The sequence below is a fragment of the Populus alba genome, chromosome 17 (assembly GCF_005239225.2).
Source record: "Populus alba chromosome 17, ASM523922v2, whole genome shotgun sequence".
In the NCBI taxonomy this organism is placed as follows: domain Eukaryota; kingdom Viridiplantae; phylum Streptophyta; class Magnoliopsida; order Malpighiales; family Salicaceae; genus Populus; species Populus alba.
Window position 1 is genome coordinate 17,202,478 of NC_133300.1, and position 23,531 is coordinate 17,226,008.

Sequence of the window (23,531 nt, forward strand, 5' to 3'; positions counted from 1 at the left end):
AAAAACACAGAAAGAACAGACAGAAGAGAAGAGAGAGCAGTAGAGAGAGCTTGAGTGTAGAGTTGAGTTGAGAAGAGATTTCTCCTCCTCTTTGTTTGTATTGTTTCCTTTGAATGTTTAATACAAACCAATAGCTCCGTGGAGTAGGCAAGTTTCCGAACCACGTAAATCTGTGTGTGATTGAGTTCTGGATTGACCCAACAACTTGTATCAGAGCTTGTTCTTGAAAAAGAGGATGTTTGATCCAAACTAAAAAATAAAAGTTCTCAAAACGTGTTTTTGAACATACCATAATGTAGAGAACGACCGGACGAATCCACTGGTGAAAACCCGGGGAAGAACCGACATCCTGCATGCCCGCACGCACCGACACGCTTCGACGTCCAGACTGCCCACGCGCAACGACGCGCCGTACGCGCGCCACGCTCCTTCTTCACCCGGCTTCCGGCAAAACAGGTCGGGTTTGACCCGCCACGTTAGCAAAGTCATCACACACGTCAGCAAGTCCGTACAGTCAACTGTCATGTCATATTGACACGTGGCTTAATCAGTACCGTTGTCGATTTTTGATCCGGTGCGACGCAGGCTCTTATCCGCGGACACGTGACTTCATCTGAACCGTTTCTGAGTTTTGATCTGGTGTGACACATGCTCTTATCCGCTGACACGTGGCTTCATCTGCACCGTTTTTGAGTTTTGATTTGGTGCGACGCAGGCGCTACTCCGGCTGACACGCGGCTTCATCTGCACCGTTTGTTGATCCAAAACTTTGATTGCTAAAATCTAAGCCATCCGAAGTCCGATTTTGGTGATCTCAGTGTCATTTCCAACATTTTTGGCTGTTCCGGACATATCCGTAAGGTCAGATTTATCCTCCTCTTTGTTTGTATTGTTGAGAAGAGATTTCTTCTCCTCTTTGTTTGTATTGTTTCCTTTGAATGTTTAATACAAACCAATAGCTCCGTAGAGTAGGCAAGTTGCCGAACCACGTAAATTTATGTGTGATTGAGTTGTGGATTGACCCAACATTATATTATGAATGTTTCCACACTCAAATGACTTGCTGCAGCTTAGATATCGCTCATCAGGTTCACATAGAGAAATTGGAATTGCAATAATGATGATGGTAATTACTGTGAGAGATAAAGAGATGGTTTGAAGGAGATGTGGATGCATTTCTGGAGATTACGGGTGAGGGGAAGGGGCTGCAGGTATAGAACTCTCGAATCCTGAGAGAGCAGATGGAGTTAACCAGGTTTTATTTCTAAACATAAGATAATCAGATGTCTTGACTCTTGACTCAGTAATATGACTTAGTCTGCAACAAGAAGTTTCCTGTTCATTCACTGGAGTTCTAATGCGAATGACACAAGACTCGCATTTTCTTTAGTATACTTTCAGATTTCTTTTTGCATTGAAACATGCCAAATTCAATTATCTATGATTTACTTGTCTATCAAGACAAGAGAATTCAGCAAGAATGCATAGCTTTGTGAAAACACTCTTTCTTGAGTCTAGTTTGAAAAAAAAATGTTCTGTCTAAATATTCCTCAACTTCCTCGTCCACACTGGTTAAATTTTCCAGCAAGAAAAATGAAGAAAATGTTACATTATAGGAAATAATTTATATAGTAATGTCAATGGCATAAACAGTGTTATATTTAGTTATTTTGATCATGTTCTGAGTTGACAAAAAGCCATATATATATATATATATATAAAAGCCAGTCCTTTTCCAGTGCCATCTTAGCAAATGACAAGGAAACATAGAAAACTTATGTTATTTATGCATATAGTCAACCACAAGAATTCTTTTCTCCACATGACTAATAAATTTGTATAGTGAGAAACATCAGGCAAATAATGATGCTGATTTGAAGCTTATTATAACGATAAAAACCTTGTGTTGCGTACTGCTTCTGCTGAATATATTAACTCTGGTGCTCTTCTATTTCTACGCTGCCACTATTAATCTCTCTGGCTGTGCCACCCCAACTATCCTCTATTGTTTCTAGATGCTCTACTTTACAAATGCTATTCCGCGAGCTCCAATTTTTCAGGTGCTGGATCATAGTAAGAAATTATTATATTTTCGAGCTCTGTAATATTCTTAAATACTGTAAAGCTTAAGCTCTCTTGTCTATGATTTAAAACTAGAAAAGCAAGGACATTAAAATGGCAGTCCTAGATCACAATTTATGGAGATTGAACTATAAGAATAGGAACAACAATTGGTACACAAAATCATGGGAAATCAAGCAGATAGTTACAGTTTAAACATGTATCTATTACGAAGATCCTTTATCTACTTGTGAAAATGTGCAGCGTGTTGAAAATGTTGAGTAAAGTTCCATTTCAGGTGATCTTGTAGGAGAATACAGGAAAGGCCTTTTATGGACAGCTCATCCAATACTAAATACTTTATTCTCATTCACAGATAACATACAAGACCATGTTAATTAACAAAAAGGGTCTTACATTATCAAGAGGAAGTAGTCCTGAAGTTTCTCTCGCACAAATGGAAAATGTAAGTTAAGATAATGTGTTGGTCAATCAGAAACTGCAGAGAAAACATAACTGGCATGGCATAAACATTTCTGAATTTTGCAATGTATGAAAAACGATCTAACCAATTTAGGGCCATAAAATTTCAAAAGATCACTTAATATAATCATTTAAGACCAGTTTTTTTTTTTTTTAAATATCAATGTTCTATCACAAACATAATTGGGAAAGCACATAACCTTCTCACAAGCGGTTGGATAAGGCCGATCTTGGCAATAGCAAGTGAATTTGCTTGGGTTGGTACTGTATCCACATTGCCCTGTACCAGAATGTTTACGTTCGTCACAAAAGAAATCATTTGCAGCTCACTGCAACTTAAATCCTTGTTCGAGAGCAAAATTCAAACTTTCTATGTCTGGCCTCATCTCCATAGACTGAAGAGCAGATATAGATGCCGAAAGAATAGTGTTTATATTACACAACTTCAAGTTGCTACAGAGTAATATAAAATAATTTCTTGAAACATATTTAAATTTTTGAGTTGAGATGGTTATTGAAATACCTATAGTTTGTGAAATTTAACTTGGAATTATTGGACATCCACAGCAGTGTTATATTCTTGTAGTTTTTGGAGCATAACTGAAAATTTCTGGATTTAAAAGGGAGTTGACAGGGAAGATAGAACACACATTTTTTGTGTAATCTGTTCTAGCAACCTTCAGAGTACGTGACACGTTATTTTAAGAAAGTTCTGAAATTTTCATAAATGGGGCATCACCGCTGAAATCAAGGTGAAATCCTGGATGCCCACAGTATGCCGGGTGGTCCATTCCCCAGAAAGGATGGGTAATGCCCTGAATGTTTCCACATTCAAATGAACTGCTTCAGTTTAGATATCTCTCATCAGGTAGCCAGATTCATATTGGCATGTGACTTGTGATTATGGTAATTACGAGTATGATAGGTAAAGAGATCGTTTGGAGTGTTGAAAGAAAATTAGTGTGGTAGAAACTCATGGACAACAATGCAATAAGCAAAAGCAAAACTAAATAACAAGAAGGTTTGAGAAGAAGAAAATCTTATTAAGTGTTTTTCTTTTGTGTATTCCTCATTATACTTATTAATTAAGCTTTTAATTACAAGTTTATTTATAGACTTAAATAACAGACAAATAAAAAATTAAATTACTTAAATGAAATCCTACTCTAAATAGAAAATATAGTTTTGTCAACTTAACCGTTCGATTATTTTTGAACCGATCAACTAATTAATTCAACCGGTTGCTCTATTCCAACCAGTTGACTAGTTCCCAAGTGGTCGACTATTTTAACTAATTCTTCAAAAATTTAGTTTACTTTCAACATCCTTTCTTAAACTTGATTTCTTTATAACTCCCAACATATCTCTCATTTTGGCAAAAACATCATATTTAAGTGGTTTTATGATAATATCCACGACTTGATCTTAAGTCTTTACAAACTTGACTTCAACTTTCTTGTTTATAATGCAATCTTGTATGTAATAAAATCTTGTATCAATGTGTTTATTTCTATAATGAAATACTAAATTCTTAGCTAAAGTAATGACTGCGGAGTTGTTCACATAAATTTCCATAGGTTTCTCTTGTGATATTCACATCTCTTTCAATAATTTTCTTAGCTATATGAAATGACAAATACATGTTGTGGTACCTATATATTCAGCTTTATAAGTTGATAATGTGACTATATGTTGCTTCTTTGAATTCCATGTGAATGTTGTGTCTCTTATGTAGAAAACAAAACATATAGTGCTCTTTCTATCATCCATATCTCCAACCCAATCACTATCACTCTAATCCACAAGTTCAAAGTTGTTACGAGTATCCATAGAACAAACTAAAATCAACAATACCTTTGAGATACTAAAGGATTCGCTTCAATGCTTTGAAATGTGTTATAATTGATGTCTCAATGAATCTGCTCACAAATTCTACTCCAAAAAAAATATCTGGACAGGTACATGTCAAGTATCTCAAACTCTTAACTAGACTCTTGAATGTTGTAGATTTTTTCTTCTCTTCTTCATTATTCTTTGACATCTTCACTCCATATTCAATTAGAGTATTCACTTTTGCACAATCCTTCACTTTGAATTTCTTAAGAATCTCTTTTGCAAACTTTTTTTGATTCATAAAGATTCTATTTTCTTCTTACTTGATCTCAATCTTTTAGTAGTATGTTATAAGACCAACATTTGTCATCTTAAGCTTCTTGATCATTGCTAGCTTGAAGTCTCCAAACATCTTTGGATTATTTCCTGTGAAGATCATGCTATCCATATACAGACATACAATAAAATTATCACCACTCTCTTTTATGTTTACATAAATAGTATATTTATGTGGACATTTTACAAATATATTCTTTAAAAAACAACTCTCAATGCGACAACATCAAGCCTATTATGGGTCTTAAGTTCTAGAACAAACAAGGAATTAAACTACTCAAAAGAAGTTATAATCTGCAAAGTAAATGTAGTTCTACCGATTTAACTAGTCGATCATTTTCTGAACCGGTTGATCAAATTATTTAATTTAACTGGTTGCTATATTCGAACCGGTTGACCGAATTCCAAGTGTAAAGAAAAATGTTAACTCAGATTCCTGTCTTGCCATTCCTATCCTAGAACTTGGCTCACCAATTTACTGGGAAGGAAAAATCACTCTTCCGTTGTTGACTACAAGCGTAGCAGATAGTTTATGATGGAATTCGTGGTAAAACGATAAAAACGAATCAAACAATAAAAATCTCCACAAATTCACTTACAAAACACATTTTAATCTGAGAGCTCATACATTGGCGTTGTGTGCAAGCAATGGATTCAAACCAGCCACCTGATCAGAATTCAGGTCAACAATCCTTAAATATTCAGTCAAAAGAAGAACAAGAAAATGATAGTTTTTATGTATGAATTGGCTCGATTAAAGTACAATTCTGCTAATGACATGGATGATGCTATCAGAGCCACTTGGTATTGCTCCTGGTGGAAAAAAGAAAAGTCTCTTTCTGGTGTCATCTTATCTTCCAAATTTACAGAGATATTAAATCCTGACACATGAAGCAGTTAATTAAGAACCTGTTATTGCTGCAACTAAGTCGGCTTGCTTGATTCTTCACTGTTTACGTTTTTGCTGTATTTCCTTTCTCACTGATGCTACTCTGTGCTGCTCTTTTTTTTTTTTAATATCTTGGGTTTTACTCATCTTAAATGATATTACTGCTAAAAACACGCAGATTACTGTCTTTTCTAATGCTGCTGAGCCTGACAGCTAACGTTTTTTATTTGTTCTTGGTACTACATGTGTTTCTTTCATTTATCCAAACGTCATCCATGGAATCCTGACACACTTTTTATTTTTAATGGAAAGAATTCATTACATATTAGTTCTCGACAGGTCTAATACACAATTTCATCCACGTTAAGGAAGTTTTTTGATTTAAAAAAAAAAATAGCAAAAAAAGTTATAGTTTCATAAATTACAAGACTTGGATTATTGCAGAAGAGAATTGCGAACTTGCATAAAAACAGCCTTGAGATAACAGAATTTCAGATATGCAGTGACGGATTAATTGTAGAAATGCAGCATTTACAGTAGAGGCAGAAAAAAAGTGAGGATTCGCACAGATGCAGCAGAACAGAAAATCAGATATGACAGGAATTAAACCATGTGAAAACTTAATTATCCTCGCTGATATATGCATTGATCATGAGTGATAATAAAGCTTAAACTCCATGTCTTCTTGTCTAAATTAATTTGAAGCTATAAACAGTGACGGGTAAGAGATGAACAAAGACAAAGGTTATTGTTATGATTATGATGAACAAAGACATGGCTGGAAAGAGCTGGGATTGCATTTTCACAGATAAAGAGAGAATACGGGGACAATTGGCAGGTGTTAGAGCAAATTGGCCTTTTTTTTGTCATAATCAAGTAGACATTAAAAGGCCACTCATCACATAGTATTATAAAATGGTTACCAAATACGTTGTGTGACTTGTTCTAGGGTGAGAAGCTCCATAGTGGTCAAGCTACTAGTAGAAGAAAACCTAGAGCATCCCATATTCATTTCATGACCAGTTTGGTAACCTAAAGGTCTCTGTAGTTTTCTTAGGAGGAAAATTAGAAGCCTTCCATTTCCGACCATTCTTCCACCTGCTGTCACAGGCTGCTATAAGATGCTGGCTCATTGTGAAAGCTCGAACTGCCTTCATCATGAACGACCCCTTCTGAACCCTATAGACACAGCTGAAAGATCTTCACATGCCTTTGAAGACCTTCCCTCTATGCTCCATACACAGGCACCAGTTCTTCACAGGAATGACTACGGGAAACTTGTTGATGAAGAGTAGAAGATTTATGTTCAGTTTCTTGAAGTTTTCTGGTAAATTTTCGAAGTTAGACGATTCCATTTTAATTCAGCTGCTCAAGCAAAATAAGAATACGAGTAAGAAATACATAGAAGTTCACTATGAAAAATGCAATGAAGCATTGATGACATTAACCACAAGTAATAATAAGCTCAACCTCGGAGTCTTGTCTACTCTTTGAAATTGTAAACAATGACCAGCAGGAACAGATCAATTCTACACTTTCCACATATTGAACATCAAGTACATACTAGAATTTGTTAACATCATGGACAAAAAAAAAAAATGAAGGTGAGAGGATAGTGTCTCTTAGCACTGACAGAGTTTCCTCCCCGTACATGAGCTATATCATAGAAAAATTAATTCAACCAAAAGCAGTTCTTAGATGAAGAACAAATACAGGTTTGTTTTTTTATTTTTATCAGGCCAAATAAAATTTGCAATTTCCAGTTACAAGTCACTTTCATTTGCAGACAATGTGTTTACCACACCCTCCTCGGACGACACGCAAGGCAGTGAAGATACAGTGGAAAAGTGATCTTGAGCGGACCTTCTAGGAGAGGAAAGGGAAGGTCTCGGTGGAATTTGTAAAGATTGAAGACTGCCTTCAAACATCTCTACAACCTTTGTCATTGATGGTCTATGTGATGGAATGGTTTGGATGCACCACAAACCCACTAAGATCATCTTTTCAACAATCTCTTCTTCCTCTTTCGTTGTACCTCCATGAAGTGTTGAAATCTTTCCTGGTTCAAGATACATATAAAACCAATCTGGGAAATACATCTCTTTGGTTTCCAACGATCCCATATCAAAGTCTTTACTTTGTCCGACCATGTCAAGAACCATTATTCCATAACTATACACATCAGACTTGTAAGTTACTACTCCAACAGATCTGCAGAATACTTCAGGTGCTATGTAACCAACAGTCCCTCGTGCACCTATCATCGAAATCTTACTTACTTTGCTTTGGCATAGCTTCGCGAGACCAAAATCTGAGATCTTTGGACAAAATTCTTCATCAAGAAGAATGTTGTGAGGCTTTATGTCAAAATGCACAATTCGAGTATTACACCCTCTATGCAAGTACTCTAAACCTCTAGCAATACCAACTGCAATTTCATATAATTTTTTCCATTCTAAACGACAGCTCGTATGTGGGGATCCTTTATCAAATATAAAGCTATCTAAAGATCCATTGGGCATGAATTCATAAATCAAAGCTCTTTTACTCCTCTCGTAGCAGAAACCCAAAAAAGTAACTACATTCACGTGGGAAGTTCTACTGATGCTTGTAACTTCATTCATGAACTCTTCTCCATCATCTTTGGACTCTTTAAGGACTTTTATAGCCACGAGACGACCGTCTGGTAACTTTCCTCTGTATACATAACCAAATCCCCCCTGACCTAATATATTGACAAATGAGCTGGTCATTTTCTTGATATCTGAATATGAATAACGCTTTGGAGCAAGAGAATGGTTGTCCATCATAAATGTTTCAACACTGTCAACATGCTGCGAATTCTTTGGCCTGAAGATCTTTGCTATGACGGCACTAAACGAACCTTTTCTTCTAGTGAGACATATTGTAATCATGGAAAAAGTTATTATCGCTGTCACAGTTGCTGATATGCCTGTAATTTAAGATGCATCATCATCAATACCATCATCATCAAACGAGAAGATTGGATTTCTTATGATAATATTTACCTACAACAATATGTAGTTGCCCTCGACTCCAAGAAGATTCTGTAACAGGACATCAAATAATGTTAATTATTTGATTTATTTATATGGCATATATATGACACCATATATTCATTTAGAGGTTGAATTATTAATATGTAACCTTGTACTTTCAAACTAAAACTACATTAAAGTTGTCCATGATATTATATTTTAATGTCAAAATATCTACTTTTCCTCCCCTCACTTCATTTATAATCGAATTACATCCTTGAAAAATAAAAAGCTCATTGTCTTTTATAAAGCATAAAGTTTAAATAGATTGCAAGTTTTAATTTACATACAAAATAAGACGTAAAGCAAACCTATGCTACATCCATTTGGTTACTACTAGTTCAACCGCAGCAAAAGCTGCAGTTTAAACACAAATTTTTTGAAGCATTAAAAACCACATTTAGATTGTTAAAAACTTTGTAGTATTGTAATTATACTTGGCATAATAATTTAAACTTCAAAAAAATTCTTATTTAGTTCTTTTATTGATATTTAGTCAGCTTGTCAATCCCGTGACATATGTTATGGACTTTATTGGATCTAATTAATTTTTATTTTATTGTATTATAGAAAATACCAAGATTAATTTATCATTAACCCAACACTTAATAATAAAATTTAATAAAAACCCTACATTTAATAATATAAATGGCACAAGAAAAAACCAAAAGATATATATATATATATATATATATATATATATATATATATATATATATATATAAAGTGCCAAAAAACCCTAACTCCGACTCTTTTATTAATGTTTAATTAATATGTCAAACTCGTAATTAAAATTATGCTTCAACTTAATTAATTTATTTTTTAACATTTATAAGAATACAATTGAATAAAATTTTTATTTTTGAATAATAGACTTCAAAAAAAATTAAAACATAAAAAAAAAATAGCTAAGAAAATAAGGCCCAACCGCAATAATAAAAATGTCACTGCGATGTGGCTTGAGATTTTTTTTTATATTCAAAAACATTTTGATCCGATACAAAGAAACTAGTTAATAACTATTACAAAGCCCTCCTCCAACAATCAAACTTGTATTTATAATTAACAACTACTGAGAAAATTGAAGATTAGTTTCAATAAACCTTATTTTTTATAAGGTTTATTGAAACTGATTGTGTGACATTGGGTTTCAGAGGTCAAAATATATTATGTTTATTTTCTCCATTTTTTAACGACCTAATATTCCCTGTAATCTTATGTTGATTAGATTGGCTAATCCCAACTGAAAATATCATTATTTATTGAGGGTGTAGATTGTTTATCGGATGAGATCATTCCGCAATCAACGGAACTAAGGTGTGTGAAGCATCAAGCAGTGACTGGAGTTCATCATAAACTGATTCGAGAGAAGTTGAGGAACATACCTTGAGATGGAAGAGCAGGAGCAGAAGTTGGTGTGAAACCAGGAGGAGCACATGTTCTTGATCCTCTTGATTGATTTGGACAGTAACAAGTTGTTTGATTAGTTGCGTAGTCAATACCACAAACTCCTGAAGACGTTTTGCATTCCCAACACTCCCTATCGACCTTCCATCTTACCTCGAATCCTTTTTTCAAGTGTTCTTCCAACATATTCCCGAATGGTTGCCAATCTGTTACAGAAACTGGCACAAAGACACTAACATAGCATTCCCCAGGACCAGTATCCCCTACTTGGATATAACCACTTTGATCATTAACCTCATTTATTTTGCAAGTGAAAGGTATTCTACCAGGTATGGTTGTTGGAGCATCCTTGCAACCATAAATGAATGTCAGATTTTTGGAACCCTCAACAGACTCGAAAACCTTAGGATTGAACGTGCTGTTCATAAATTGAGGTGGACACAATCCAACAAAGGAGTCCTCTCTTGCAATCCTGAGAGTTCCATCATCCTGATTGATTCCCAAAACACGATATGCAACCTGATTGATCTTCATCTTGGGGATATTACTCTCACACCTGAGCTCCAATTCAGGAATGCCACAGGCAGGTGATCTGTCATTTCCCCAGAATGGAAAACCCGCGGAGATATTCCCACATACAAACTTTTTACTACAGGCAGTGAACAGGTCATCGTTGCTCGAGGATGAAGGGACTTGAATGAAGAGCAACAATACAAGAACCAAAACTGAAAGAAAAGAAAAGGCCGAGGAATTCATTCTGGCAAGAGGAAGTAGCATAGGAGAAATGGACTTGCGTGCTAGCAAAATGGGCGTGGTTGTTTCAGGGATAGTTTCGAGCATAAAGAGATGAAGTGCTTAGTGGACTCAAAGTTTTTAATTTATTTTTTTCTGGGGAAAGGGCTACCACATTAATTTCTTTCCACGAGGCCTCTATTTGCAAAATCAAGTCTTGTGTGCTATGCATCACTGTCTTGGACTAAAAGAAGAGAACATAATCGGTCAAATATATTCCAAGGACACGCAAAAAAATCCTCGCATAGTTTGGAAAATTATGTGGTTGATGATAATTACATGAAATGCGGTCTTTCTCGTACCTAATAAGAGATATTCAGAGAATGATAGGGTTGTCCAATTGTTCAAACCAAGGGTCAATAAAACTTCCCAAAAAAAAAGAAAAAATTTGAAATATTTGTATTCAATTATGCCTAAATATGTAATAATAAAAAATGAAATAAAATCAAGAATATTGTATAGTAAGATTTTATCTATGGTTTGAGACCCTTTGCGCTGGTTTAATTTCAGATATGGTTAAAAAAAAAAACCTTACAGTACAGAATTGGTAGCACAAGTTGGTTTGTGTTATTAAAAAAAAAAAAAATTCTTAAAAAAGTTATTAAACTTCCTAAAATTCATGATCTACATCACGGGTTTAGCGATTAAAAACATGAAGTTTAAGTTAACCTAATATATCAGTGTTTTAATATTACAAAAAATTTTAACTCTAATTTTTTTAAATCCAAATTATACTTTTTTATTAATCACTTGATTTGTTTTTAAACCCGTCAGGTGAACTAGATTACATCCTATCATCCTTCAGGTCCTGAGCTAGGTTGATCATTGACCCGACTCAACTTAAGGATAAGAAATTTTTTATCATAATTTTAAAACGCGACTCGGGGGTCGAACCGAGGCCAAGCTTGGATCACAGGTCGGGTTGACCATTGACTCGGGTCAATGTAAGGATAAAAATAATTATTAATACTATTATAGTCTTAAAACTTAACTTGAAGGTCAACTCGGGACTAGACCTGGATCGTGGGTCAAACCACTGACCTAGATTAACATAAGGATAAAAGTATTTAATATTATAATTTTAAAACTCGACCAAGGGCCAGGCCAGGGTTGCGGGTCAAGACCATTAACCCAAGTTAATGTAAGGATAAAAGTAATTATTATTATAGTTTGAAAACCCGACTTGAAAGTCGACTCAAGGTCAAGCCCAAGTCACGAGTGGGTTAACCATTTACCCGAGTCAATGTAAAGATAACAATGGTTATTATCACAGTTTTAGAACCTGACTCGAAGTTTGGCTAGGGATTGGGCATGGGTTATAGACCGGGTTGATCATTGACCAGAGTAAACATAAGAATAAAAGTGGTTATTATTATAATTTTAGAACCTGACTCAGGAGTCAGCTCGGGACCAAGCATAGGTCATAGGTTGGGTTTATTGACCTGAGTCAATATAAAGATAAAAAATGATTATTATTATAGTTTTAAAACTCAACTTGAAGGTCGACCTGAGGCTAAGCTCGAGTCACAAGTCAGGTTGACCATTGACTCGGGTTTATGTTAGGCTAAAAGTAATTATTATCATAATTTTAGAACCTTACTCGAGGGTCGGCTTGGACCGAGCCTGAATCATAGATCGGATTAACTATTAACTTGAATCAACATAATAATAATAATAATAATAATAATTATTATTATTATTATTATTATTATTATTATTATTATTATTATAGTTTTAAAATTCACTTCAACTCGGTGTAAATTGTTTATCAGAAGAGATCCTTCCGCAATCAACGAAACTAAGGTGTGTGAAGCATCAAGCAGTGACCGGAATTTGTTAACATCATGGACAAAAAGTTTTCAGTTTCCGATTAAAAGTCACTTTCATCAGCAGGCAATTTGTTTACCTCATATCCCTGCGATGACACGCAAGGCAATGATGATACAGTGGAAGAGTGCTCTTGAGTGAACCTTTTAGGAGAGGAAAGGGAAGGTCTCGGTGGAATTTGCAAAGACTGAATACTGCCTTCAAACATCTCTACAACCTTTGTCATTGATGGTCTATGTGATGGAATAGTTTGGATGCACCACAGACCCACTAAAATCATCTTTTTAACAATCTCTTTTTCCTCCTCTGTTGTACCTCTATGAAATGTTGAAATCTCCCCTGGATCAAGATAAATATAAAACCAATCCGGGAAATACAACTTGTTGGTTTCCAATGATCCCATATCAAAATCTTTACTTTGTTCGACCATTTCAAGAACCATCATTCCATAATTATACACATCAGACTTGTAAGTTACTCCTCCAAAAAATCTGCAGAATACTTCAGGCACTATGTAACCCACAGTTCCTCTGGCACCTATCATCGAAATCTTACTTACTTTGCTTTGGCATAGCTTCGCGAGATCAAAATCTGAGATTTTTGGACAAAAGTCTTCATCAAAAAGAATGTTGTGAGGTTTTATGTCAAAATGCACAATCCGAGTGTTGTATGTGAGGATTCTTTATTAGATATGAAGCTATCTAAAGATCCATTGGGCATGAATTCATAAATCAAAGCTCTTTTATTCCTCTTATAGCAGAAACCCAAAAGGGTAACTACATTCACGTGGGAAGTTCTACTGATGCTTGCAACTTCATTCATGAACTCTTCTCCATCACCTTTGGACTCTTTTAGGATTTTTACAGCTACAAGACGACCGTCGTCTGGTAACTTTCCTCTATATACATTACCAAATCCTCCCTCACCTAGTGTATTGACGAATGATTTGGTCATTTTCTTGATGTCTGAATATGAATAACGCTTTGGAATAAGAGAATGGTAGTCCATCATAAATGTTTCAACCCTACCAACATGCTGCAGTTTCTTCAGCCTGAAGGTCATTCCTATGACAGCACTAAAGGAACCTTCTCTTCTAGTGAGATATATTGTAATTATGGATAAAGTTAATATCGCTGCCGCAGCTGCTGATGTGCCTGTCATTTAAGATGCATCATCATCATTAAAAGAGAATATTGAATTTATTATAATTATATAATTTATATTATTACCTGCAGCAATCTGTAGTCGCCTACCACCTAGAAAATTATGTAACATGACATCAAATAATGTTAGGGAGTTGTCCAAGTTAGAACTACGTACACTGAAAAGAACTTGTATACAAAGATAGTTAGAGTCTCTAACCCAAATAAATAGACTAACCCAAACAAATAGACTAATAATTTATGGTTACAGACTCATTTTTCTCATTATCTACAGTTCTACACTATAGATAAAAGATTGTTATGAGTGTTAACATTTGCAAAGACTATGAAATGCTTGTTACTTAAAGATTTAAAATTATAGTATTTTATACTTTTCAATTTTTAATAATAAAAAATTATATCAAGCCTCTTTGATCCCTTTTTCACATTATCCCTGTTATTCAAAGAATTACACTTTACATCATCAACTTAATAACTTTATAATACTTTACACCCTCAAGTTGAAGTTAAAAAAATATCAACAAAAAAAAATAAATTATTTATAGGTTTGACATTATATTTTATTCAATGACTAACAAGATGTTAAAATTATAAAATTATGTATATTAATAAAGTTGCAATACCTCAGCTTTAGGGTATATTGGCATGGGATTTTATTTTTTAATCTTTTGGCATAATCATTTTTATTGTAATATTTATTTAATTTTTGAAATTTACAAGGATTTGTTTAGTTTAGAAATTTTAATGCTAATTTGATTCTTTAGTCATGTAACTTTCAATTTCAATAAATATAGATGCTCATATACCCTCTGTAGGAGATTTAAGGAGGAGCATATGATGGAGACTCCATATTTGTCATGCATAACCTAATAATCGTTGCAGAAATTCGTACTAGCATTAACAATATAATGAAGTACACCATTTTTTAAATAAAAATCTCAAACCCCACACATATATTTATATGGAAAAAAATTAAAGTAAATTTATTTGCACGTATTTGGAAATATAAAACTTCGAATGATGCATATCCCTAAATTTATATAATTACAAAAGTAAACTTATGAAAGTTTAATACACTTTTTCAAGCGTAACCATTTACTGATGATAGCGTTGATCTTGTGGAGGAGAGGTCTTCCTATCATAGCATTATAGGCTAAGGCTATGACTATCACCATAAAAGATTGTTGGAGGGTGGGGAGTATGCCAATCATGACTGGAAGCTTTAGAGCTCCCTTCACCTGTAACCTTTTGATCTCTGTCGTAACTCAATTTTAATCCATCTATTTTTAAATTAATTTTAAAGAGGGTAAATCTTGAAAATTAAAAGACTAGGGGTTTGAATGCAAGGATTTAGAAACTTCAGGGACCAGATTGGAAATAATCATTCTCAGCCCCAAAACAGCACCGTTTTAAGCAGGTGCTGTCCGTTATCTTTATCTTCAAAGCACCGAACGCCCGCCTGCAAAGTAGGAAACGGAAGTGTGAAACACCAGCATCCTAGTCCTTTCAAAACACATAAAAGCAGTATTTATCTTCATGATAATTACAAACCGGCGAGATAAGGATGACACTTCGCGTCTGAATCCTAATAGAAACCGTCTCCTTCAGCCGTGCTTATCAGGAGGAGACACATAAGGTTGAGGGAGAGGAGGATTGGTCCCAATAAATACCTGACAATTAACTTATTAAAAAAAAAAGGAGGGGGAAAAGAAACGAAAGAGAAACCCAGAATTTACCCAGAAAAACAGAGCTAAGAACAGGAAACCGAACCAAAAAAAGAACCCAAAAACAGAGTAATTAACCCAGAAAAAAAAACAGAGCAAACAAAACACAAAAAAGAAAAGAAGAGAAGATACAGAGAAGAACAGCAACATCAATCCAGATTTCGTCCCTGCTAGAAACTGGTTTTCGTCCGATCCTTCCGCAATCAACGGAACTAAGGTGTGTGAAGCATCAAGCAGTGACTGGAGTTCATGAACTGAATTGAGAAATTGAGGTACATACCTGGAGCTGGAAGAAAAGCACATGTTCTTGATCCACTTGATTGATTCGGACAGTAACAAGTTGTTTGATTAGTGACAGAGTCAACACCACAAACTCCTGAAAAGCTGTTGCATTCCCTGCACGCCTCACCATCGACCTTCCATCTTACCTCGAATCCTTCTTTCAAGCTGTGTTCCAAATCTGGCATAATAACGACTGGTGACAACTCTGCAATAGAAACCGGCACAAAGACACTACCATAACAGTCGCCAGGACCAGTAGCTCCTCCTTGGATATAACCAATTTGATAATTTACCGCGTTTATTTTGCAAGTGAACAGTCCAGGAACAGGCATGGCTATAGGAGCAGCCATGCAACCATAAATAAATGTAAGATTTGTGTAACCCTCAACAGACTCGAAAACCTTCGGATTGAAGGTGCTGTTCACGAATTGAGGAGGACACAATCCAACCAAGTAGTCCTCTCTTGCAATCCTGATTGATGTCCAGAACACGATATGCAACCTGACTAATATTCATCTTGGCGATATTATCCTCACACTTGAGCTCCAATTCAGGAATGCCACAGGCAGGCGGTCTGCCAGTTCCCCAGAAAGGAAAATCCGCGGAAATATTCCCACACACGAACTTATTACTACAGTCAGCGAACAGGGCACCGTTGCCGACAGATGAAGGAACCTGAACGAAGAGCAACAATACAATAACGAAAACTGAAGGGAAAGGAGATAGCGAAAAAACTGGGTAGTTCATTTTGGCAAAGAGGAAGCAGTATAGGAGAAATTGAGTTGTGTAATTAGTAAAGTGAGCTTGGTTGTTTCCGGGAAAGTTTACAGAATAAAGAATTGAGTAGAGACATGATAGCCATCAAAATTTGGAAAATAAATACATCGGAAGGCGATCGATATAGCTAGATGCACTCCTTACAGTAATGAATGCTTAGTTGACTTGAAAAGTCTTCTATATATATATATATATATATATATATATATATATATATATATATATATATATATATATATATTTCAAAGGTCATGCACATTAATCTCCACCACGCGGTTTCATCTGCAAAACGAAGTCTATGTACTGTACATCACTCATGAAACATACAGAACAGAGTTGGCCAAGAAGACTTGTATATCTGCATATATTCTAGCATGGTTGAGCAAGTCATATGGCATGATGGTAATAACATGAAATTGAAAGTTGCTGAAATCTGACATAAGAGAGATTGCGCACGAGAGACGGCTGCTCAATTGTCAAGAACAAGGCCCATTGAACTTTCCAACAAAAAGAAAATAAAGATTGTATAGAAGACAAGCAGTAGCTGCTGGCCACAGTTGAATTCATAGTTGCTCTAACCAATAATGAACTGAGAGAAAGAAAGAATGTATTTTTAAATACTTGTGTGGCTATCCCGTATAGGTTTGTATTTAATTAGCTTTAATAAGTCCTTTTCGATTTATTAGTTTATATATTTTGTAATTTATTTTATTAAACGTCCAAATTATCTTTCCTCTTCTCAATTAAACAGGAGACTGGTCTAAGAGCTTTGCTAGTGGGAAATGGCATTATATTTTCCGTTTGGAGTCATGGGACACGTACCATTGTGTTCCATGCATGGTTTTTACTAGTATTTGTCCGAGAAGGGTTCATGGCAAAATTCAAGTCTTCGATTGTGAATTGCAAGATCTTCCTTGCCCCCATCTGGAAACTTCTCAATAAATCAATTGTTATATTTCTCAATACCAAGTTTTTATGGATTGATTTAACTCTCTTCCGAAGCTATGAATACATTGAATCTTGTATTTAGAGGGATATTAAAAACTCTTATAAACTAAATTATGCTTTGATCATCCATCACTTGTGGTGTTTTTTTTTTCTTTTTTTCACTACTATCACCATTTAAATACATTGGAATATTTTGTTTGTTTTGTTTGGCACCATCATTGCTCCATGTTCAAAATATAGCTTCATAAAAAAATAACATCTCGGCTAATAACAAATATCTTAGTGTTACGATTACATAGTTTATAAGATCTTGAATAATCACTAATAACAAGAAAAATATATTTTTCCCTTTTATCATTTAGTTTTTTTTTTTTTTTGGCTTGGAATATAAGTATAGGCAATGCACCGAAAAACTCTGAGATAATCTATTATCGGTCTTCATCCAATCCAAGCTTTCTCTTACGTCTTATCTTAAATAGCGTGTGTGAGACTTCTATTTAAAATATAAATACTTGAATTTACTGCTACTAACCAATAAGATTTTGGCTAGTCACTTCTTGTTAAAAAAACTTTATACAATATCCATAATAGTGTGAATCTTCCTTTTACAAACATAGTTTGTTTAGGCGTATAAACTATAATAAGTTGTCTCTTAATTTCATGAGTCTAACTAAAAATTACAAATTCATGTGAGTTATACTCTCCACCATGATTTGTTAGTGTCATAATCCAATTTTTGAATAGATATTAAAAAATAAATATATTTGAGAATAGGGTTAAAACAACACAAATTCAAAGTTCGTGGATGAAATTATCAAATTTGAGAGTCAATTGGTTAGAAATTAAAGAATTAATAAGTTTGAAAATTTAATTAAAATTTAGATTAGTTTAATCAATGAAATCAAGAGCTTAATTGAAGAATTAATAAGTTTACGGACTTAATTAAACTTTGATTTGATAAATTAAATAAATTCAGGGATTTAATTGAAAGTAATCCAAGGGGTAAAATTAAAATTTATTGATTAAGGGACCCAATTGATACATTTCAAAACATCAGGGACCGATCCATAATCTGTCATTTTTCATGCCAAATGACGCCGTTTTGATCCTACTGTTCACCATCCCTTCCGTTTCGCACGGAGAAAATCGATTCAACAGGAAATCTGCAGCAAATTGTGGACCACGATCCTGTTCGTGGGGGTAATGGTTGTTGAAGCTCTCTGGCCTTTTAAAAGGCAGAGAGGAGCAAGGGAACAGAGGGGGGGGGGGAATAAACAGGGGGAGAGGCTAGGAACCAGAGAAGATAACAGGGGGGAAGGGACTGGACGAAGATCCAGAGCTAAAAAAAAACAAAGGAGAAGGGCCTCAGCAACCGAAAAGAAAACTGAAGCAAAACCCAGAGGAAAAATAAACAGAGGAAAACACACTGGACAAGGGACGGAGAAACAGAACCAGGGGCGATTGGACGAAAGCCAGAGAAAAAAACCCAGAACACAGAAGACTAAAACAAAAAGAACAGAGGAGAAAGGCAGAAGGGGCAAGAACCAGAGAAAGCTTGGGTCCAACCAACCAGCAGCACCAGGACCCTTACTATCATAGTCTTCGTCCAGAGCAATGGAATTCGAAAGGAAAGACCAAAAGTTTTTTTCTTCCTAAACACAATCTCAAAGGGGAAAAAAAGGAAACAGAGAGGAAAGCAAGCAAAAGAAAAAAATAGAGCAAGAGGAGGCAGCGCCGTCCGTCCAACGCAGCACGACCATCGCCTTCATTCTGCTCCCAGGCAAGTATCTCCAGCTCTGCAAGACAATTCGTTAAATTGTGCTTTAGAATTTTAATTAAGAGGTGGCTATAGCAAAGCGTGCGTGAATTGTTCACGCACGCTTGCAGGTGAAAATTGCCTGGTCACTGGCCACAGTGACCCGGGCCGGTTGGGTCCAGCCCAGCCCCTATGGGCTGAGCTGGGCCTAGCCCAAAATATAAAAAAAATAAAAAATAAAAAAAACAGAAAAATAAAAAAAAGATAGAAAAAAAATAAAAAAATGTGTATGTACGAATAAAAATAATATAAATTTAAACCAGTATAAAAAATAATATAAATTTATTGGTTTATCCATTGATGCCAGAGTCAGGAATAAAAATACTGGTTTAAATTTATATTATTTTTATTTGTTGTATTTTATTTTATTTAGCTAGAAAAATAAAAAAATATATGCATGTGTAAAAATAAATATATTTTTATTTATTTTATTCACAGGCACTAGAGTCGGGAATAAAAATATAATCTTTTTTATGTCACTGTTTTAAATTGTGATATTTAATTAAATATTATATTTTTGAATTATAATATCAATTAAATTTAAAAAGAATTGATATGCTTATAAATAATAATATTTATTAAGTATCATTTTTTGAAATATAACAAGAAATGTTATCTTAACAAAACTTTAAATTTACTGTAATAATTTTTTTTAAAAAAATTAATTTTTTACACGGCTTGTGTGGGTGTGTGGTCAGCACAGTCGATCATGAACATTCAACTATCCATGTTAATTCTGAGACCACATTTCTGTTATAAGCTGATATGATTGTCGCTTGATGACGTATTAATTTGTTGATAGTTGTTTCTGGGCACAATCAATGCAGAGAAGTTCATGTGTTTAAAGGAGTACGCATTTGATGATGCAACTGGCTGTGTTTGGATTTTGCAAAGGTTTAATTAGTTCCTGTGTTTTAAAAATAATTTTAAAAAGTTTTTAAAAAGTTTTTTTATATAAATTAATATTTTTTAATGTTTTTAATTTATTTTAATGTGTTGATATCAAAAATAATTTTTAAAAAATATTATTTTAATACATTTCTAATAAAAAATATTTTAAAAAACAACTATAGTACACATTTTAAAATTTCAAAATTAAAAGATCACGGTTCTGTACAAAATAAATCATTTAAAAAAATTAAAAAAAATACATTTTTTTATTAAAAAAAACTTGCGGAACACAAAACTAAGTAAAATTTAGTTTTTCGTACGTAGAGGGAAATGAAATTGTCATGGTTGTCTTCACATAGATTCCAAGTGTGTAATCAAACAGGGAGGAGGAATCAAAGCTGCGATGGTCAAATATAGCTTGTGATGAAAGTCAATGTCCATGTCGATCTCTTCAAAAAAAAAAAACAAGAATGTAAATTCAATTTCCTTTTCCAAGTTGAGAATTTCTATGAAATTTCCCCAGGGAAAACTATGCTTGCCATGTTTTGACCTCGAGGAAGATTTTTACTCGTTCAACACTTGTAACTTGGAGCATTCAAGAGTCTTGGAGATGAAATTTCAGCCATGAAGGACGAAATTGGCACTTCTTTTGTTCTTTTACTGGGGAGAATATGTAGTGATTATGGACATCACCTATCTCCACATTGGTATGATATTATCTATTTTGGGTTTAAGCTCTCATGAATTTGCTCTTGAGCTATATCTCAAAAGACTTTATACCAATATAAATATTTGTTCATCCTTATATACTCTTGATCCTCCTCATTTCTAGCCAATGTAGGATTTTGAACGTATACCCAACAGAATAAAGGGTTCCAACCAGCTATTAATTTTATTTTATTTTACTTTATTTTATTTATACATCACTCATGAAACATACAGAACAGAGTTGGTCAAGGAGACCATCAATCTGCTTATATTCTAGCATGTTGAGAAAGTCATATGGCATGATGGTAATAACATGAAATTGAAAGGTGCTGAAATCCGACATAAGAGAGATTGAGCACGAGGGACGGCTGCTCAAATGTCAAGAACAAGGCCCATTGAACTTTCCAATAAAAAGAAAATAAAGAACTCTACCATGGCCAGCAGATCATGCTTGTCTTTCACGGGCCTAATAATTGTTTTTCAAAAAAAAAAAACATTAAGATAATTACAGTACATTTTTTTATATAAATAATATCAAATAAAATATTTATACACATATCTATTTAAATAAATTTAAAAAATATCTATATTATTAAATGAAAAAAATAAGTCATTAACAATAACTAAATATACATATAAAAAAATCAAGAAACAAATACAAATCAATATATTTTATTTCATAATAAAGTTCATTCACTCAATAGTTTTTAATAACTCTATTTATTAAATACACATATAAAAGTAATTAAATAAAACCAAAAATATATATATTACAAGGTTGCACTTGTTATAAATACTATCCAATTAAATATTTTCATCTTTAAAAATAAATTTTAATTATATAAAACATTAAAAAAAAAAAATGAATTAGAATAATCTCTTGAAAAGTTAAGTACATAAAAAAAATTAAAAAAAAACTATTATTTAAAAAAGACTAAATACAAAAAATAAAAAATCAAAGAGAAAGGGAATTAATTTCAATATGGATTTAAAAAAAACACATTTAAAAAATCATGATTTTTTTTAAAAAGAAAAATTAGAAGAAAAAGAAAGAGAGAAAAAAAAAAAAAAGGGAGGATCAGGCCAGCGCTTAACCCATTTAAAAAGGGCTCGTGTGAAGGCCTGTTACCAAGGCTATTTGTGTGCTATTGCCAGAGGCTAAATCATCTTTTATTGTTCCAATTCACAATGACACTAATTCAAGTGTATATTATACATCTGTTATTTGATTCCAGTACATCCAATTCACGCTTTTATTTGCAAAACGAAGTCTATGTACTGTATATCACTCTCATGAAACATACAGAACACAGTGGGTGAAGGGACCAAGGGTACGATAGTTTTCAGGTTCAAAAAGCGTTTTAAAATATTTTAATTTTTTTTATGATTTTGAATTGATGTGATGATATTAAAATTAAATTTTAAAAAATAACAAATATTTTATTATTTTAATTTATTTTTAGATAAAAAAAACTTTAAAAATAAAAATTATTATAAAAATAAACAAACACTATATATATGGATAGACAAAGACTGCTAAGATTCTAACATGGTTGAGAAAGTCATATGACATGATGTTAATAATATGAAATTGAAAGTCATGTAACCTATGATAGTAGTTGCTTTTTAGAATGTATTTTTTTTTTAAAACACATCGAAATAATATATTTTTTGATATTAGTATATCAATTAAATGATATGAAAATACAAATAAAATTAATTTAAGGCAAAGAAAAAAAATTATTTTCTTAGAATTATTTTTGAAACACAAAAACAAACGGTTTCTAAAACATAATTAATATAGATTAGTTAATAGGTTATTAAATAGTTTAATAAATATGAATGATAAAATATTTGGTAAATTTTAAGAAGTTATTTTTTATTATAAGTACACATTTGATAAACAGGTGAGATAAAAAAGTTAATTAAGAAAATTAAATTTAGGATTTTAATTTCTTAAAAAGCTTGTTATTGACATGGTATGCTTCTTCTAAATAATTATTTGAAAATTAAAATTTATATTTAATTATTCTTTTTGAATTTAAGAATTATTTACAACATGGACAGCTTTATTTGTGCAAGTCCTTTATAAGATATAAAGTACAAACATATCCAAAGATCCATCGGGCATGTACTCATCCTATAAGGCTCTTTCAGTCCTCTCATGGAAAAAACCCATAAGATTAACTGTGTTTATATGGGAAGTTCTACTAATGCTTGCAACTCCATTAATAAATTCTTCTCCATAGTGAGGACTTTTACAGCCAGAAGACGACCATCTAGCAACTTCCCTTCATATACACCATCAAATCCCCCTTGATCTAATCTGTTGTTAAACGAGTTGTTTGTTTTTTTAATATCTGAAAATGAATACCACTCTGGAATAAGAGAGTGATAGTTCATTATGCTCTGTGTTCTTTCATCAGAGGGTCATTGTCTTTGCCACTAAATAATCCTTTTCTTTTAGTAATACTTCATTTGACTAGTTAAATGGCATACTGAATTATATTCTATTACCAGCAGGTTTCTTAACTC

General features: G+C 33.5%; 1 protein-coding gene, 1 long non-coding RNA gene and 1 pseudogene across 2 annotated transcripts; all 3 read right to left on the reverse strand.

Moving 5' to 3' along the window:
• Positions 1-7,097: 7,097 nt before the first annotated feature.
• On the reverse strand, positions 7,098-10,914 carry LOC118029720 (LEAF RUST 10 DISEASE-RESISTANCE LOCUS RECEPTOR-LIKE PROTEIN KINASE-like 2.4). Its single transcript, XM_035033635.2, has 3 exons — positions 10,047-10,914; positions 8,632-8,670; positions 7,098-8,555 (listed from the first exon to the last, which is right to left on the reverse strand). Exons 1-3 carry the CDS (start codon positions 10,906-10,908, stop codon positions 7,366-7,368), a joined length of 2,091 nt encoding a protein of 696 aa, XP_034889526.2. The 5' UTR covers positions 10,909-10,914; the 3' UTR covers positions 7,098-7,365.
• Positions 10,915-12,730: 1,816 nt separating this feature from the next.
• On the reverse strand, positions 12,731-13,937 carry LOC118029768 (PR5-like receptor kinase; annotated as a pseudogene).
• Positions 13,938-14,509: 572 nt separating this feature from the next.
• On the reverse strand, positions 14,510-16,774 carry LOC118029718 (uncharacterized). Its single transcript, XR_004684218.2, has 3 exons — positions 15,855-16,774; positions 15,402-15,520; positions 14,510-15,309 (listed from the first exon to the last, which is right to left on the reverse strand). It is a non-coding gene; the product is annotated as an uncharacterized lncRNA (long non-coding RNA).
• Positions 16,775-23,531: the final 6,757 nt, after the last annotated feature.